Below are 20,120 nucleotides of genomic sequence, written 5' to 3' on the forward strand. Positions count from 1 at the left end.
AGGTAAGGTCTCTGAAAACAGAGTTTTCTCTGAGATCCCCAGAAAACTTCTATGGCATTCCACCTTGTAAGGATGTTTTGGTAATTAAACAGAATGCTTGATTCCTAGTCCATAGCTTTACAACTGTCTCACCTTCCTTTGAGCCATGAAAGAGAAAGGCATAAAGCTAAATCATGTTGCCTTAACCACTTCTTTAAACAAATTCTAAACCCCAGAGTTACAATTATGACATACTTTTATCCATGAATAGCTAATTCATTCAACATGTTTTTATTAGTATTTCCTAAGTACAGACAATCAATGTGTTTGGAAGGCTATAGCAAATATGAAAAGACACTGTCTCTGCCCTCAAGAAGTGGGATCCAGAAAAACTAAAATAAAAAAGGAGAATTGCTATAATACAGTTAGGTGTAATGGTATCTTATGGAAAGAAAAAACTATTTGGGGAAATCAGGAATGACTTCACATTGGAGAAAGATCTTAAAATGAGACTTGGAGAATCTATAGGCATTTGTTAGGCAAATTAGAAAAGAAAGAGTTCTAGGTAGTGTAACAGGTATAAGCAAAGACAGAAACATGAAACAGCATCTTTTGATTGAAATTAAGGAACTAGGATATTTTAGAATTTCTGGAGTATAAAGCATTATGGGGTAGTAAAGGTAAGGGTTACAAGAAATAAAAAAAGGTAATTAAAGGGTTTTCTATGCCATACCTTTGTATGGGACATTACATTTTGTTATGTAGACAATGGAAAGCCATTGAACAATTTTGACAAGGGAAGTGGTTTGATAAAACTGGCATCTTAGAAGGCAGTATGAATAATAAATAGACTTGGCAGGGAAGGTTATATAAGACGAAAACCAAAAAGATCACCGAGAAAGTTTCTTAAATAGTTCATTTCCCAACCTAAGCCAATGGCAGTGACTATGGAAAGAGGGGGTGGGGTAATTATGAGACATAGAGTCTACTTAAGACATGGACTCTGCAGAACATGGTGATTAATTAAAAGTGGAGGACAAAGCAGGGAGAGAAATGGCTCCTAGCAATTGAATATTCAAGTGAGGAGCCTAGATTTGGGCTAAATATGGGGGTCACTATCATAAACATATGGCTAGAGATGTCTGCCTGTGACGAGTATAAAATAAGAATAAGAGAGAAGAGAAAAAGATTTATTAACTAGGAGTACAGTGATAGCTTTCATGAGAATAGCATCAGACAGATGACGGCAGTGGAAGCCAGACTGCACTGATTAGAGTGATACGTTGTGAGTAGCAAATTTTAAAATTTAAAAGAAAAGAGAAATACAAAGTCTTAGAAAGAGATTGATGACATTTTAACCATAGTGTGGAATAATAAAAATTATTCATGCATTTCATAGGGTGGTAAAGCTAGCATGAGATTCTGAAGCAGGGTAGATAATTTTCTGAATTATTGGTTATATTTGAATCAGATGTATAAATTATAATCCTTAGAAAAATGATAGTAATTACATATTTAATTATAATATCAAAAAGCATATAATAAAATAATTGTACCTGATGGATGATGAAGTCCAATTTAGTTCTTGCATTTGGGTGAAGTTTGAATGTCCTTGCCGTTCTGCAATCATGTCAGAAGTAAGTCTGCCACCAAACAAATCTTTTGCACACTCAGTCTCTGGTGGTTCCTATGTATGAGAACATTTAGAAAGTGATGTCTTCTCTTACAGATGACTAAATGGCATTAATCATTAATTCTTTAGTTCCAGGTCAAAATGGAGTGGATGCATTTCTCCCTATTCCTTCTACTAAGCACAACTAGAAGCCCTGCTCATCATATATAAAATAAACATAAGGAGCCTGGCAGGTGCAGAGCAAAAGGCAGACCAGCTACCGACCTAGGGACCTGAGGAATGACACTGTGGTGAGTCTCCCGATGTGTTATAATAAGAAATGTATGTTTGGTCTTCATCCAATGCTCCTGGCCTGGGCATATAGTCACACAGGAGGGCAATGGAAACCTGGCCTACTAAAGGGATGCCCATAGGGGCATGGCTCTATGAGGGGTACATTAAAATAGGACGTGTCAATGCCCATTGGAACTGCCTTCCGGGTTTGGAAGGTGATTGGAATTGACAAGCAGATGCGCCACCTGGGTCTTAGTTAATGTGGCCACCTGGGTCTATGACGTGAACAGGTGGACAGTGGGGGTCTACAGCAATGCAGAGATGAGCTGAAGCCAGGCATTCCTCTTGCACCCTCTGAGGCACAAAATACCAGTAAGACTGTTCAGTCAGCCAGCAAAAGAGACAGAGACTGCAGATGGCCAAGTGGAAGATTTCCCTGGGGAGAAGGCCCTAAACATAGCTGGCAAGTCAGACTGATGCTACCAGTCCTGGGGGTGGGGTCGGGGGAGTGGGTTACAAATGGGTCTTGACAGGAATAGGTACTGACTCTTGACTGGGTTTTGCTTACCCAGCGGTAAAAGCAAATGCTCAGAGTGCTATAAAAGAGCTGGAACAGAAGATACTGTAACAATTTTGATAGCTGACTGTTATTTCTTCAGACAAAGGAACACACTCGACACCCATCATGTCCAACAACAGCAGAGAGATATCCTCCTCAGAGTAACAGTTTGATAGAGAAATGGAATGGGCAATGAAAACATTGGTTGTCTAACAGGGAGATAAAAGCACAAAGGGCTGACTTGGCTGCCTTCATGAGAGTACTCACACTCAGTGTGAACATGTGTGAGGCTAAAGGTGTGTCCCTACCAGACGGATTTTTCTGTTTTTCTGGTGGACGTGGGGAAGGATGCTGGTATGACTGCAGTTCTTGCTAAGGAAGGATGCTGCTGGTATAACCACTATACTTTTTTTCTTCCTCTCCCCATGTCACCTCAACTTTTCTTTTCTACCTTATGCCATGGTCCCGAGACCACGGCTGCAACGGTAAGTGCTGGAAACAAGGATGATTCCTAAGCAATGAAACTGTGACTGTGTTTTTAAACCGTATGTCAGAATTCCTATGGGTCTGATGGGGTGGGTTTTGCCTTTACCCTAACCTGGCAAAATTGGGGTTAACAGTGAATGTAGCTGTATTTCCTGGTGGCAAAAATAGTCCACTAGTTCTGCACCTATGTAACCTTCCACTTTTTGAACAGGAGTGCCCGAGGGGGAGGTGCTTGCTAGACTAGCATTGCTGTCTGCAGTCTAGACCAGCACAGTGGCTGAACCCACTATCCCTTCCACAGGTGGAAAAGTTTGGCTATACATGGAGAGGAGAGATAGTAGTTATGGGCAAAGGAATTAATAAATAGGTTATATCATTAGGAAAATTCAATATTACATTAAAATCTCAAAACAGGCTCAGAGCAAGAGATGATATTGTCTCTTAACTCAATCATATCAGATGTCTATAAAGGTGAAGCTATGTTTTCTGAGATCACTCCTGCTTTTGGAAACTGACAAGGTCTCCAGTGGAAGCCTGCATATCTGAGTGGCCTCATCCTGGGAGATATTTTCATATGATTATGGACTGGATAACGACTGAATGGGATTGTAGTAATAGGCCAGTATCTTTTTAATTTTATGATCATTTTGCTGTAAAGGATCTGTGTTCAAAGACCAGGAGGTGGACTGTGATATTGTGATTTATAATAAAAAATATGTATTTGGTCTTCACCCACTGTTCATGGCACATAGCTCCTAAAACCTTTTCATTTCCTATATAAAAGCGATAGGGGCATCTTTTGTTATATTTGGTCTTTTGTCATAGGTTCCTGAAATAGATCCAGAATCTAAAGATGAATGTCTTGTTATTCATAACAAGCTCTTTTAAACCATATCTGAGTTTATGGGAACAAGGTGACTTTTGGAAAGTCCCTAAGGATGGAGGCTGGTTGCCAGCGGAACTAACCATGATTAAAGGGTTAGAATTTTCAGTCCCACCCCCTGACCTCCAGGGAAGGGAAAACGGCTAGAGGTTGAATCAGCTATCAGTGGCCAATGATTTAATCAATCACGACTACATAGTGAAGCCTCCATCAAAACCCCAAAAGAGAGGGGTTCAGGGAGCTTCTGGGTTGGTGAACAGGTAGAAATGCTGGCAGACTGGTGTGCTCAGAGAGCATGGAAGCTCTGTGCTCCTTCCTATGCCTTGCCCTATGTGTCTCTTCCATCTGGTTGTTCCTGAATTATAGCCTTCTATCATAAGCCAGTAATCTAGGAAGGAAATATTTTCCTGAGTTATGTAAACTGTTCTAGAAAATTAATCAAACCTAAGGAGGTGGTCATGGGAGATCCTATTTATAGCCACTTAGAGTACAGGTGACAACTTGTGATAGGCCTCTGAAGTGGGGGTGGGGGCAGTATCATGGGACTGAGCCCCGATGCTATCTCCAGGTAGATAAATGTGGGACCTGATGATATCTCCAGGTAGATAATATCAGAATTTAGTTGAATTCTGGGATACCCAACTAATTTTGGAGAATTGTATGATGTGTGGAAAACCCATACATTTGGTGTCAGAAGTGTTGTGAGTGTGGTAGTAGTGTAAGAGTAAAGGAAATACACAGAAGTGAGTTTTTCCTTTAGTCCTGTGTTTTTTCTTGTCCCGCACGTATGCTGAAGTAGCTGCTAGGGACCAACAAGCCAGAAACCCCAACATCCCAATAAGAGAAAACAAACAAAAAAAAGTCCACAAAAAAGCCTACTTTCTTTAGTCAAAAGACTAGAAAAGGGGAAGCCTAATAAGCAGAAAATTTTTATACAATAATGGGTTTACTCTGACCAAACTCCATGAAATGCATTGCGGCCCTACTTCTACCAGTAAAAGCAGAATGGGAGCATACACTTCTGGCCTTGCCCAGCTGTAACAGGGCACCCCTCCATCATTCCCCACTGAGTCAGGAGCCTGGACCTTCACCCTGTCCCAGTAGTAATGTATCCACCCAGAGAAGTGTTACTAGAGAACACATGTGGAACCTGTTCCACTTCCACCCAGTAACAACGATCTGTCTGTTATTAGTGATGCACTTTCCCATTCAGGATGAGACAGTGGAGGCCTATGGGGAATGTGAGCTTCGCCCCTAGCCTAGCAATGGAAGCATACACCTCCAGGTTGTTCACAGAGGCCAAGTGGGGGAACTTGACCTTCTACCTCTCACCTGACAGCAACAAAGTGATGCCCCATCTCCTTACTGGTGCAGTGACATGGAAAGCTTGCTAAAATAGAAGATTTAAATAAAATCCACAGTCTCTGACATAATACCCAAAATTTCCAGAATATAATAGAAAAATCTAGCATAACATGATCAGGAAAACCTCAACTTGGATGTGAAAAGGCAAACAAACACCAACACTGAAATGACACAGATATTAATTATCTGATGAGGATTTCAAAGCAGCCATCACAAAAATGCCTCAATGAACAATTGTGAACATGCTTCAAACAAATGAAAATATAGAAACTCTCAGCAAAGAAATAAAATGCGTCAGCAAAGGATTAGAAGATATAAGGAAGAACCACGTGGAAATTTTAGAGCTGAAAAATACTATAACCAAATAAACACAGTGGATGGGCTCAACAGCAAAATAGAGAGAACAGAGGAAAGAGTCAGGGAACTTGAACATAGAACAATAGATATTACCCAACCTGAACAAAAGAGAGAAAACAGACTTAAGAAAATGAGCTTCACCTTACCAAGATAGACTACATCCTGAATATGTGGGACCCTAACAAAAGATTTAACATTAATATCATTGGATTCCTAGAATGGAAGAAGAAATAGAATGGAACTGAAAAAGTATTAGAAGAAATAATGGCTGAAATTTCCCCAAATTTGTCAAAAGTCATAAACCTACAGATTCAAGAAGCCAAGCAAACTCCAAAAGAGCATAACACCTCAAAATCTATGTCAAGACACATAATCATAATCAATTTTCTGAAAACTAAAGACAGAAAAATCTTGAAAGCAGTGAGAAATGAAATCTTACCTATAAGAGGAAAACAATTTGAATTACAGCAGCTTTCTCATCAGAAACCATAGAAACCAAAGAATGTTGTGGTTCTCATTCACAAGATGTTGTGCCACATTCTTTTGATTTCCATGGTTTTTCATCAGAAACCATGGAAAAAAGTTGTCAACCCAGAATCCTATATCCAGAGAAAATATCATTCAGAAATGAAGGGAAAGTTAAGACATCCCCAGATGAAGGAAACTCAGCAAATTTGTCAACAGCAGACTTACCCTAAAAGAAACAGCCAAAGGAAGTTCCTGAAAGAAAGAAAGAAAGAAAGAAAGAAAGAAAGAAAGAAAGAAAGAAAGAAAGAAAGAAAGAAAGAAAGAAAAAGGAGGAATCTTGGAATACCAGGAAAGAAGAAAGCATGCCATAAAGATATAAGTACAACAGACTTATCTTCTCCTCTTGAGTTTTCTAAATTATATTTGATCAGTTGAAGTAAAAAAGTATAATACTGTCTGATGTGGTTCTCAATATATAGAGAGGAATATTTAAGGCAATTATAAACAGTAGAGGAGAAAGACTTAAAAGCAAGTAAGGTTTGTAATATTTCACTCAAGCTAGTAAAAATGTCAACACTAGTAGACTATAAGTTATGTATATATAATGTAATACCTAAAGAAACCAGTAAAAGGATAAATCTATATAAAAAGATATACTAAAAAAATAGAATTCTATAAAATGTTGAAGTAGTTCACAGGAAGCTTTCTCTTTCAGATAAACAAAAAAAGAAGAAAAACAAGTAGAGGAAACAAACAGAAAACAAACAATAAAATGGCAGACTTAAGCACTAACATGTCAATAATTACCCGAAATGGAAGTGATCTACACTTACCATTTAAAAGATAGAAACTGGCAGTGGAGAAAAGAACATGACCCAATTGTATGCTGTCAACAAGAAATTCATTACAAATATAATGATATATACAGGTTGAAAGTAGAAAGATGGCAAAAGATATACTACACAAACATTAATTGAAAGAAAGCAGGAGTGGTTATATTAATATCTGATAAAATAGGCTTTGATACAAAGGAAATTACCAGGGACAGAGAAGAAAATTACATACTAATGAAAGGGTCAATCTATCAAGAAGACATAACAATCCTAAAGGTGTATGCACCAAACAACAGGGCTGCAAAATAAATGAAGCTACAGTCTCCAGTTATTCTATCACACATTAATGTCGGTGTAGCTGTGAAGGTATTTTGCAAGTCTAATTAAAGCTCCCAATTTGTTGAATTTCAATCTTGGATAAACTGGGGTGGGCCTGATTCAAGCAACTGAGAGGCCTTAAAAGCAGCGATGAGACTTTCCTGAAAGATAGAAGGAATCTACCTGCAGACAGCAGCATGACCATGAGTTCCAGCCTGCCCATAATCTTCTCCTCCTGATGATCTGTCCAATGGGTTTCAGACTTGCTTAAGCAGCCCCAACAAATTGTTAAGTATTCCTGGTAACAAACCTCTTAACACACACACACACACACACACACACACACACACACACACCCCCTCATACTAGTTATATTTTTCTGGTTGAACTTTGAATGATACAATCTTAGAATAAGTTTAAAAAATACATTAATTCAGCTAAAGGAATACCACTGCTTTTGTATTTTTCATAATCATAAAAATAACATTTGATTAGTGTCCTCCTAAATCAGGGATTGGCAATCTTTTTCTGTACTTTTCTTGTAAAAACAATGTTTTAAAAATAGAAGCATGTAAAAAGAGGGGATAAAATGAAAACACAACTACCCAGACTACTCTCTGGCTCTTCATAGTCTGTGTCCTCCCTTGGTTCCTACTTCAAAGAAGGCAGTGTGATTATATGTCCAGAGTTTGGACAGAGAGTGAGGCTCAGCTGTTCAGGCTTCACCATTAGTCATATCACTTGGAATAAGTCATATAAATTCTCCGGAGTTCTTTGTGCTCATCCATAAAATAAAGGATTTGGACTATGTCATTTCTAAAGTCCATGTCCATTTACATCTCAAACACCCTAGGATTGTATTGCTCTTCTATCTCCCTCTGCACCTACTTTTTTTGGCTTCCTCTTTACATTATATTAAAGCTTCACTTAGATTTACATTCTCTATTCTGTTTTCTTAGACAATTTTACATAAACTTTTGGTTTTAACTATCAACTTCCAAATCTAAACAAAGGCAAATTAAATTTCCATATTTAAATTGTCTTCTTTTTTCAACTGCCTACTTGACATCTCCAGTCAGATAATCTACTATCATATAAAACTTAGTAGATAATTAGTGCAACGCTAATCATCTTATTTTTGAAAACTGCCTTTCCTCCTATATTCATATTTCTGTTATGATATCTCTTATTGGCACAGACTCAAACTTTTTACACTTCCTTTTTCCTTGTCCTTCAAATCCAGTCAGTTGCCAAGTTCTGTCAGTTCTCCCCAGTATTTCTCATACCTTTCAGCTCTCCATTTTAAAGTCAGTTCCCCTTGGTTTAAGTTCTCATTACCTCATATGTAGACTATTCTAATGGCCTCTGATTGGTCTTTCATCTATCACTGTAAACACAGCTGTTAGATTACATTCCTAATACATAGTTTTGAATACGTTATCCTCCTACTCAAAAATCTTTACTGCCTTCCCATTATGTCTCAATTAAAATCTAAATTATCAAGTCTAGTCTTCATGTCCCATTATTAATTCATGTTCTTCCTCATTCCAGAAAGAATTTGTGGCAGTTTATAGGAAGTACATAGAATCTGATAGCAAAATGAAAATAATAAACAGTGAAGATCAAGACCAAGAATGATATATTAGAATAGATCAACATGGGGTAAAGGGACAGAGAGAGAGACCATAAATCTTACAGGGTTTTCTGTTATTGAACCATAAATTTGGCCCTGAGCTTTTAGGTAGTTGAAGTGAAAAGGAAAATGGTTAAATCATACTCATTGTCCGTGAGCAGAACATAAATTTTCTTTAGAGGAAGAAGTTTTTCCTACACTTACTTCTAAAAGCACTTTCTCACGTGATCCTTCAAATGAGAACCCAGAGAGATGGGAAGGCTAAGACCCTCACCAACATCGTTAGAGCAAATGAAGTACTAGTTTCCTAAGACTACTTTTCAAACATCCCTCAATGAAAGCCTATAATAAAACCCAGTAAACCAGATTCTAGGGAGTTTGTGTTGGGGGAGAGTTTTGGAATTCTCCATTCTGAGGAGGGTTCCAGAAAAGGCTAGAATTAGTAATCTTCTCAGACCACCTCAAAGTTCCAAATAATCTCTCAATTTTCTAGATTTGATCCATGTAATTGTCTGACAGGAGATAGGCAGTGTTACCCAGGGAACCTTTTTATTCTTCATATATGTGTCATGCACTTACCCTGTTACATGGAAATCAGGAGCCCTGTATTAACTTGCTTCTTATAGACTTCAAGTTTCCAAATATTACTTTCATATTTAGTCCTATGTTCTGTGTTATTTTTCTTTATAGTTTACTAGTAACGTTGACATACCATTTGTCCGTTTGAATATATTTTATTAACATCTATATTTTTCCAGGAAATAGAAAGCAGTTTTTAGGCCCAAGAGGATGGTAGAGCTCCAGAGCATTTTTTTCTATCTCATCCCATAAAATTGTGCTCTTTAGTTTTTAGGCATTGAATTCAGTGGGTGCAAATATAGGCAGCATCTTCCCTCCTCTGCCACCTCAAGTTATACAATTAAGAACTGGCCAGATGAGAAAATTTAAAAACCCAGGACTAAAATGTGCTTTGGAGACCTAGATATTAATAAGCATAGTAAGTTTGAATATCATACTAGTGATAAAGCAATGTTCAAAATGATCGTGGCTGATGGCTGTGTGAATATGCAGCTTGGACCAAATACTATGAGTCATAAAGCAACTTACAATTGAGATTCCATCCAATGCTTTCAGTTCTGGAAGATGAAATATTACAAACAACCGGTAGTTTTCTTGATTCCACACAATAATGTTTCCATACATGTCAAGAATGACCAGGTTGCATAAACCCTGGGTAATAAAAATACATACATTTAAAGTGATCTGTATATATCACTCTAGCAATTTTTTCCCCTTAAAGAGTTTAATCATCTTGAATTATAATATTTGAATCACCCTATCATTTCACAGTTATTTGAGTGTCTTTAAGCGCACTTTTTAGTGTAAGAAAAACACTACCTTCTGATGAGGGATAAACTGAAGTGCTTCTGCCTTCAGAATTCATCTTAAGGAAAAATGTCCTTTCTTACCAGACAAAACCTTTTGACCTGCCCTTGTTGTGAAGGAAGGGTCCTGAGTAGATATGGATGGATGAGGTTGAGACAAGAGGGAATAAAACCACTCTTCATCATAATGTAAAATGGTTTGTTCTGTTGCTGCTGCCGTTGATTAGGTTGCTTCTGCAGCTTTAGAAGTAGTAGGTATATAGGGGAGTAGGATGGGGAGAAGGCAAACTTAAGGGAAGGTGGGAAATGGACATATGTTTTTGGCAGGAGATAAAGTCCTGGAAATATGGGAAAAGGAAAGAGGCCATGGTGAGAGTTCCAGTGGTAGGAAATGGTCATTGAACTTTGGATACAAGGAAATCACACATTACATTTGAAGTGAATTCCTATTCTGTGCTGTAGTAAACTTCCATTTTTTTCCAACCCTCAGTAAAGCCTGTTACATAGTAGCCTTGAATTAGAGGTTTCTTTGGGCGAATTAAAGAGAGCAAAGTTGGGCAAAGTGGACCAGAAAGAGTTGGAGCCACCAGTAAGAAGCAGTAAGTGAGAGATAACTAAGACTTGTTCTCAGAACAGGACATGTTAAAGAATCTTACTCCCCAGCCAGGTGTGGGTAATCCTTAGAAATAATGAGGAAGGCACTAGTTAGGAGGAACGGGACTTGGGTTATTTTATCTAAATACTAAAAAACAAATTTACCCTAGGAGGTTGTCAACCTGCGGTCACTGTGGTTACACATACGTATCTTTGTACGTATGCATGAACCGAATGCAGATACATCTTAAGAAACCTTGTTAGTCTTGATTTTTATTTTCTTCTTTGCATTTTTCTATATTTTCAAAATCCTGTACAGTGAACATGCTTTACTTTCATAGGACAAACAATAAATACTTCAACAACAAAAACGTTACCCCAGATAGTCACCTTTAAATTGTAGATCTCCTGATTGAGAGCAACATAGTTATTGCTTATGTATAATTCAATTAGAGTAAAAGCTTTTTGTAAACCACTCAATGAAGTGATTTTGTTGTTCTCAAGAGAAAGGGAGTGAAGATGAAGTATGTTATCAAAAGTATGCTTTTCCAAACCGGTGAGAAGATTATTATTTAGGCTGAGGCGGGTTAATTTAGTCAGCTTGGAAATGCCTAGAAAAATAAGCAAATTCAAGAGAAGATTCAGACTGCACTGAAAGGTTAATTTAAAAAATAAGTGACTGGTCATTTTTTCTGTTTCTCTTTTTCTAAGTCACGTGGCTTTACGAATTCTATAATATTTATCATCATTGTTTACCCTTTTGTTTAAGAAGGATATAATGTGTACAAAGTCCCAGCTAACAGTTTAAATTTCAGTTTGGGATTTCTAAGTAGAATCATTCTTCTTAGGTATAAGGTGACGTATTTATCATGTAGGAAATATTGAATTTTGCTTTCAAATAAACTTCAAATAATATAATTAAGATTTTTCACCATCACAGTAACACAAAGCTCTACATAAAGCTAAAAATAATCACCAGCCCCCATTTTAAAACAAGGGTAAGGAACTAGCTAGAGTACAACACTCTGGAAAGTATTCCTCGTTGTGGCATCATTTGTATTATAAAGAACCATTTAGTCTAATTCTACTGTTGTATGATTATAAGTTGCCCTTTTTAAAGTTCTCTAAGACAGAACTTTAAAGCAAATGCCATCTCTTACCACTGTCTAACCCTGATGTACGTTATATACTGTAGGCACCTTGTAACTATAGGTAGGAAGGTGCAGTTGAAAGATAAAAATTTTTGGAGTCAGAGTTGGTTTCAAACGTATCACTACTAGATTTGGGACCATAGATAAATTACGTAACTTCTAAGCCTCGTTTTCCTTATCCATAAAATGGACATACTGAGACCTACTTCTAACGGGTTATGGAATTAAATGGAACGGAATTTGAAAAACGTCACTGACAGCTTTTGGCAAATAACTGCTCCTCAATAAATTTTACCCATGCTCCCCTTTCACACCAACCTCTATCATGGGACTATGCAATGTTGAAAATAAATCAATCTAGGGCAAGTCAGAATAAAACCATCAAAGTATTAATCCTTAAGTGGATATGAAACCTATCGTGTTTCCCCCAAAGTAAGACCTAGCCGGACAGTCAGCTCTAATGCATCTTTTGGAGCAAAAATTAATATAAGACCTGGTATGATATATTATATTACATTATTATATTATAAATACCCAGTCTTATATTATAGTAAAATAAGTCCAGGTCTTGTATTAATTTTTGCTCCAAAAGACGCATTAGAGCTGCTTGTCCAGCTAGGTCTTATTTTCGGGGAAATATGATATCTATGTCTGGAAAAAAGAAGAGAAATATCTGTTAAAGTTTAGTGGGGTAGCTATCTTCTCTGATAAGTGGGTTTAGGGAAAATACAGGTAGAAAATTCTTCACTTCACTGGGCTTATGGAAGGGAATAAAAAGGAAATAAGGCTTTCAATTGTACATATGAAGCAAAACTAACAGTTTGTTGTATGGGAATGGAAGACTAGTGATGGTTCTCAACACAAATGCCTGAGTTACCCCCAGGTTTACTCAACTGAAATGCATAGAGGAGAGGCCTGTGAATCTGTATGTTCAGTAAGGATCTGAAGTGACTCTTATGGTCAAGCAAGTTTTAGAAACATATCATTAACGGCCATTAAAATAAAGCATAACAAATGTTATATGCATACACGCCGTTTTAAAAGATACTTAATATTTGCTTTTTCATATGTAATTGCTTGAAATAAAATTTTCTGTTTTATGAAAAAGATAGTACACACACATGCTAAGAATAAGCTAACAATTCAAAAGTGAATACAGTATAAATTAAGTCTCTTTTCCAGCCGTGATTTTTAATTCTTACCTTCTGTCCTTGCCAAGGGCAACCCTATTACTAAAAGGTAAAATCCAGAAAAATTCTATACCCTGGATAAGTATGTATGTTTGTGTGTATATGCACATACCCAAACATTAGTAAAGCTGCTTAATTGTACTTATATGTGGATCCACATAAAAGGTTACTTAGTTACCTTTGATACATTTGATTTTTAACCTCTACTGAATAAAATTCTCGTTTTTGTTAGTCTTCAAATTTCCAAATGTAAACTTAATTCCATATTTTGAAGAAAAATTAACTGGGCTTTTTTTCTTTTTCAAAAGCACTTCATTCATTCATTCATTCATTCATTCATTATTTTCAACTCTACAGATACTAATTGCTGCCTAGTTTGTCGTATGCTAGATTTGATAATAGACAGTACACAGTGGCATAGAGGACAGAAGAGGGAAGGCAGGAGAAGCAAAAGTCAGCCAGCTGGACTCATTATACAAGCAGGTGGTCACAGATCCCACTAATAGGTGTTTAGAATATTCTGCTCCAAACCTTTTTGGAACTTCTCTAGAGATTTTCTTCTTCAGAAATTCTATTCTCAGTGGTAATTCATTTTTTTTCTTCTGTCAGTTATTTTAAATATTTTAAACTTTCAATTTCTCAAATCCCTTACCTTCTATCTTTGAGATGCAGTTTCCATCTAATGTGAGCTCTTCCAAGTTCACACAGGATTCCAAGCCTTCCATTTTAGAGAGATTATTGTTATTGAATGATGCCCATTTCAAATTTTCCAATTTTTCTAAATTTGTAATTTCAAAGAGATGTTGCCCATCTAAATTTAAGGCCGTTATCTGTAGAATAATCACATTATATGTTACTTCTGAATCTTATCAATGCATTCAATGTTATAAGATAAAAAGTCTCGTGAAATAATTCAAATGTGAAAAGTAACATCAAAGGAATTCCTTCCCCATAAAAATACTGTGAAGCTCATAGTTTACAAAGGAGTAAAACTGACAAGATTGTAATTCCAATAAGGACTGCTATGGTATCTGAACACTGGGCTGCGCCAGGCAGGTTCCCACTGCAGTGAAGGATTTGTCCCAGCTGCTGCAAATGCTGCTGGCAGAAAGCCTTCAGCTGTCAGTCCTTCAGGGACAGCCTCAGCTGCAATGAGCTGTCTCGCCCAAGGTCACGCTCCATCCCAAATTGGTCCACAGCCAATGATGGAGGGATATAAAGGCCTGGCCATTTCAACCCAACCTGGGAGCAACCTAAAGGGCCAGTCTAATTCCAGAACTCCCTGTGTGATTAGCTAAGGCTGTCACTGGGCCTGCATCACAGCTAAATATCTGTATATATCTTGTAATAAAAATAATGCCACAAATATTTTCCATTTTCAAGGTTTAGCTTCTCTTAAGCCAGTTTCTTTGGTAGGGAGTATAAGGGCGCTTTTTGCAGCAAGAAGCTGCTGGTGATCTATAACCTTTTCCTGCATCCTTGGCTGAATTCTGACTAGTAGCCCTATTCCCTCGCCAGGGATCTTGATAGCTTTTACCTTGCCACCCAGACTTTTGGCTTGATCCCTGGCTCGGAGCTTTGAAGTTTGCCTGCTTATTTTGATATATTATTAGAATCTACTCTTTGGTTTTGTCTACTCCAATTCTATGGTGATCCCCATCAAGGCCTACCCCCCCACCCATGACATAAGGATACACAACTTGACGTCCCTATTTAATTTTAATTTGGCTTTTCCAATTTTCTGCCCCTTATTTATCTGTGCCTTTGTGATACACAGACCAAAGCTGACTAAAAATCAATTAAAATTAAGCTTTACATTAGGTTTAATAGAATTAACCTTTACCTTCAAATACCAGTTTCCATTCAGATGTGAATGTGGCCCTAACTTTGACATCTGTGTCAGAATTTTGGCAGAAGTCCAGATACTAAGTATCCGTGGTCTCTCCTCTGCAGTGCTAGAATGTGGTAAGAGAGAGGACTAACAAAATAAAAGACCACATGGTGAATAAAGGAACTAGCATATAGAAGTTAATTTATATATAGTTAAAATATAAAACTAGGTTGGTGCAAAAGTAATTGCGGTTTAAAAGGTTAAAAATAATTGCAAACACCATAATTACTTTTGCACCAACCTAATATTATTCCCTAGATGAGTGGCCCAGTGAATAATTTTAAAATATGACATTTGCTTTTCCTGAAAATGTTTTCAATATCTAAATAAACTTTAAATTATGTATTTCACTCATTTTTTATTTTAGCAAATAGTTAACTGTTACAATATAACTATATTTATAAAATTGTGAAAGGATTACTGGAATACAAACACCCATCTAATCCAGTTATGAAACCAGCTTAAGAGCTAGAACATTCCTATTACCCTAGAAGCTCCCTGTGTGCCCCATCCTAATCCTTTTCTTTCCTCTCTTCTCCTCAGAAGCTGTCATTCATCTCAGGTGAATCAATAAATCCCCTAAGAAGTGATTAAATGATCTCAAATTTTGTATCCACCATTTGCATGCTTTCTTTATCAACCTATATTTGTGTCCATAAGCAATATATCATTTAGTCTGCACATATTTGAATTTTATGTAAATTGAATAATATGTATGCATTCTATGACTTGCTTTCTTGCTCACTATCTTCATGAGATTCATCGATGGTGCTGCGTGTAGCAGCAGATCATTCATATGTCATCGCTATATAATATTTCCTCATCAATTCTCCTGTTAATGCACATCGGGGCTGATGTCAGTGTTTGCTTTTATAAACATTGCTGTCATGACTATTACTGTGCACGACTCCTTGTGCATACATGCAAGAGTTTCTTTAGAGTATATAGAACTTGCTGGATTGTAGGGTATGAATATATTCAGCTTTACTAGATAATGCTACATTGTTTTCCAAAGTGATTGTACCAGTCGTAACCGTTACTTCAGATCTTTGCTAAAACTTGATATTGTCAGGCTTTAAAACTTTTGCCAATTGGTGGCTTTAAATTAGTAGATCACTGTAGTTTTAATGTTCATTTTCTTCAATAATGTGGTGAGCCTTAAGTTATTTAGCTGTTCTGATTTCCCTCTCCAGTGATGTATCTGTTTAAATTTTTTGTCCATTTTACTATTTGATTGGTTGTCTTTCCCTGATATATGCTGGATATAGAAATAATATATATTGTCAGTTATATGTGTTGCAAAGTTCTTTTCCCACTGTGTAGCTTATCTTTTCACTTTCTTCATGGTGTGCCCTTTGAGGAACACATGTACTATTAATTTTAACATAGACAAATCCAATCTTTTATAGTTTATGCTCTTTGTTTCTTGTGTAATAAATTCTTCCTTAATTCAAGGTCATAATGATAACCTCTGCTATTTTCTTCGAAAACACATTTGGCTTTTCCTTTTACAGTGAAGTTCTTGATGCACTTGTCCCACTGTCTTCTATTGACGAGCCTCCCTGATCTGTAAAGGCAGCTCTATTCTTTATCAAGTTTCCATGTGTGTAACGGTCAACAATGGGTCTTTATAGTCTGTTCTATTGGTCTATTTGTGTAACTCTGTGCCAATTCCACATTGTCTTAAAGCATTTTAGTACGTTTTGATTTTCTGGTAGAGTAAATCCCCAAATCTTCTTCAGGAGTTAACTACATTTTTATCAACAAAAAGTTTATTTCCTTCATTTTGAGTAGATCCAAAATTAAACATTACATTGCTTAAGGAATTAGTATTTAAATACCCCACCAAAAGTAAATAGCTAGATAACTAGAGTGGAGATATTTAGGATGTTGAAGCTACTTTGGCCAAAGTATAGCATTATTAATCTGGATACCATAGGTATTTCCCCTTCCTCAAGTTAATAGGTTTTGTTTTTTTCAGCCAGACACACATAATATCAATACTAGGTAGATAATTCACTAAATGTTTTCTCAAGGCCTTTAAGCTTACCTTATCCACAGAAAGTTGCTTATTTTCATATGGGCTTTAGAAAGGACTCTGAGTTCAGGTTGACTAGGAAAAAAAGTTACCCTGGAGGTATTTTTGGGGTAGTGTGCAGGGATGAGAATCCATACAATCAGTTCTTTTCAAATGGGATACATTTAAACAGAAAAAAATTCAAGTGATGTAATTGTTATATATCAATTGACTTTTTAAATTAGTATGCTAAGAAGATACAAAATCTTAACGAAACAAGAGTATGGGAAATATAATTTGTATATTCTAAATAGCACACGAAATACTAAACAGTAAAATGCAACCTGCGTAATCTTTGTTCCAGTAATAAATTTCACAGCTGCTGCTGCTTCTTCTTCAGAAATCACGAGTCCATCTAAATGAGTGAGAGTCTTTAATCTGCCAATAACACTCAGCCTTAATGTGGCTGGCTTGGGAAAAATAACAGAAAGTTAATTTTTACAACATACTACATATATTATGGCATGGAAAGGAGTGCTTCTTCACTCTATCCCATGTAAGTCAAAATTACGCATCTCCTATTTTATTACATATCTAAAAATAAAGGCTCAACTTAATTCTTTAATATTAGTTGAAATTAAATTATGTTTATGAATTAATCTGCTCTGTTTGGAGGTGGATGGTTCTGCTCTTATGGAGTGGGGAGGTTCCATAAGCTGTTGAAAAGTGACTACAGTGAAAGTGTTCAAAGAACAACTGCAGTGCCTCCCTTTTATCTAGATCGGCAGTTAGCTAGTCAGCTCTGAGTGTGATTCAATACGGACTTTCAGCCCTTGACATCTAATTTGGTAACAGAGAGACAGCTGTACTGTGATCATTCAGGAAGTCTGCTTTGGCAAAAGAAAAATATCCTTCAATTTTATGGAGCAAAATAGAAGATGTATAACAATATAAACAGTATTACGGCCAATTGAACAGAACCAGTCATGCTTTAGTCCTTTTTAAAATGTTGAACACAGTCTTATATACATTTTTGAAAAGCAAGGAAAGGAGGATTCTTGAAATTATAATCTTAGGGCTTATTTTAAATACTTGGAGATACCCTTAAATATAATCATTAAATATTGAAATTTCTTAGCATGAACCTACATATTTTTTGATGAGAAAAAATAGTGTTCAACCAAATTTCCTTTTATAATAGACCATAAGACTTATAACCCAGGTTTGTCAGAGGAAGTCACAAATTTGTTCCTTCTTAATAGAATGTTTCTTTCACTGTATTCTATTATTTTTGGTTCCTATGCTTCCTTTCAATAGGGTTCTAGCACACTGAACTACATCAACTCTCTGAAGTTTTGCAAACGGCAATGACATCTAATACTCTTAAAGCCATAATACTCTCAAACTATTAAAGATTACAAAAACAATCTGATATAAAATTATAGTCTTTTCTTATAGTAACATTTGAGTTACTACACTAAATTGAACTTATGAAATATTTAAAGAAATTCTAGTAAAACAAAGATAGTTTGTCTATTTCTGGCAGTGAGAAAATGGCTTTGAAATAAAAATAATTGTTTACTTTTTTTATAAACATGTCTGTCGCATACCTTTTGCCACGGATTATGTCGAATATTGAGAGTGAGAAGGCTTGTGGTATGTTTGCGTAACACATTTATTTCAGCGCCAGATTTTTTCAGTTGATTCCAGCTCAAGTCTAAGTGCTTTAGTTTCATCAGTCCTCTAAATCCTTCAAGGGTTATCACATGGTTATGGCTTGCATCCAAATATTCAAGGTTATACTGCAATACATACAAATAGAAGTGATGCTGAAAAGATCACGGTTTGTACTTACATAGTTCTGTTTTGTATGATTCTCTAAGTACTTTACATGCTCATATATTTTTCTTATATAAAACAGATTGTATTACATAGAATTTTGAATCTATTTAACATGTTTACACATCATTAAATGTTTTTCAAACTGATTTTTAATTATTGCATATTATTCTAATATGTGAGTTATTAGGATTGTTTTAAACATTTTTTCTATGGACATTTATGTGGCTTCTAATTGTTGGCAACACCGCAACAAATGTCCATGATCATACTTCAACTGAGACTGATATTTTTTCAGAAAGGTTTCTAGAAAGGAGATTATTGGTTTTAAGGTTTTTTGTATTGTTAAGACTCTTGATATAAATATTGCTAAATAGTTTTTAAGAAAGGTTGTATCGATATTTTCTTCCAACAGTAAAATATGAGAATGCCCATTTGTCTAACTACCGAGCAATCCACTTACTTGCCTTATTTTAATTTACGTTGTTTATTACCAGTGAAGTCAGACATGTTTCCATTTCTTTATATTAGCCTGTTTCAAATTTCTTTTTTTGTTTATCGGGTTTCTCGTATTTGACCATTTATCTATTCAGAGCTTCATCCTACTTATTTGTAAGAAATCTTTAAGACTTTGTTACTTCTATTTGTTGCAAATAATTTTTTCTTATAAGATACAGAAGGAAAGGAGATAAAGAGAACTTTAAGATGATATTTTGCAACATATATTTTAAAATAAAAAATATTACTATAAATTAAAAATGAACTTCATTTCTTTACAGTTTAATTTAAACAACTGTTTGAAGTCAGCATAGAATTAGTCACTGCTATGCAATGCATAGTTCATATTGTTGGAATAGCACTATTACAGAGGTTCAGGTTTCAAGAATTAAATGTACAGGTCATTAAAACCTAAAAGAAAATTTCTAGACACCAAATAGTGTTACTGACATTTTATTTGCCTAAGTAGGCATAAAAAACCCATCATTTACTATTATTTTAATTTCTTGAACAAGAGCATATTTGGCAGTAAAAAGAAGTATTGAGGACATAATCTTAGATCACTCTTTTAAGTGAAATCAATTATACATTCCCTTCTGACTTTCCTACAGGAACACTATGCCAGAAGAAAATGAAATAACACTTAAGATGCCCGAAAAAAGAAATTGTTAGCCAAGGACTTTTTAAGTATAAAGGACATAGATAAACTGTTATCAATATGTGGTAATTGAAGGGATAGTGTTTCCATAAGCCCTTCCTGAGGAATCT

The 20,120-nt window shown here is 35.9% G+C and overlaps 1 protein-coding gene across 2 annotated transcripts in view; it reads right to left on the reverse strand.

Moving 5' to 3' along the window:
* The window catches only part of LRRC9 (leucine rich repeat containing 9), a 98,979-nt gene that overhangs the window by 25,273 nt on the left and 53,586 nt on the right, over nt 1-20,120 (reverse strand). For both annotated transcript variants that reach the window (XR_012494668.1, XM_074327409.1), the window contains exons 18-24: nt 18,626-18,817; nt 17,360-17,485; nt 14,951-15,085; nt 13,760-13,937; nt 11,157-11,377; nt 9,895-10,017; nt 1,536-1,666 (exon numbers count right to left, since the gene is read on the reverse strand). Coding sequence is in view for 1 of the 2 variants with exons in the window: in XM_074327409.1 (XP_074183510.1) it covers nt 1,536-1,666; nt 9,895-10,017; nt 11,157-11,377; nt 13,760-13,937; nt 14,951-15,085; nt 17,360-17,485; nt 18,626-18,817 (1,106 nt within the window). In the remaining variant the exon portion in view is untranslated. The remainder of the gene's footprint in view (nt 1-1,535; nt 1,667-9,894; nt 10,018-11,156; nt 11,378-13,759; nt 13,938-14,950; nt 15,086-17,359; nt 17,486-18,625; nt 18,818-20,120) is intronic.

This window comes from Rhinolophus sinicus, linkage group LG03, assembly GCF_036562045.2.
Source record: "Rhinolophus sinicus isolate RSC01 linkage group LG03, ASM3656204v1, whole genome shotgun sequence".
In the NCBI taxonomy this organism is placed as follows: domain Eukaryota; kingdom Metazoa; phylum Chordata; class Mammalia; order Chiroptera; family Rhinolophidae; genus Rhinolophus; species Rhinolophus sinicus.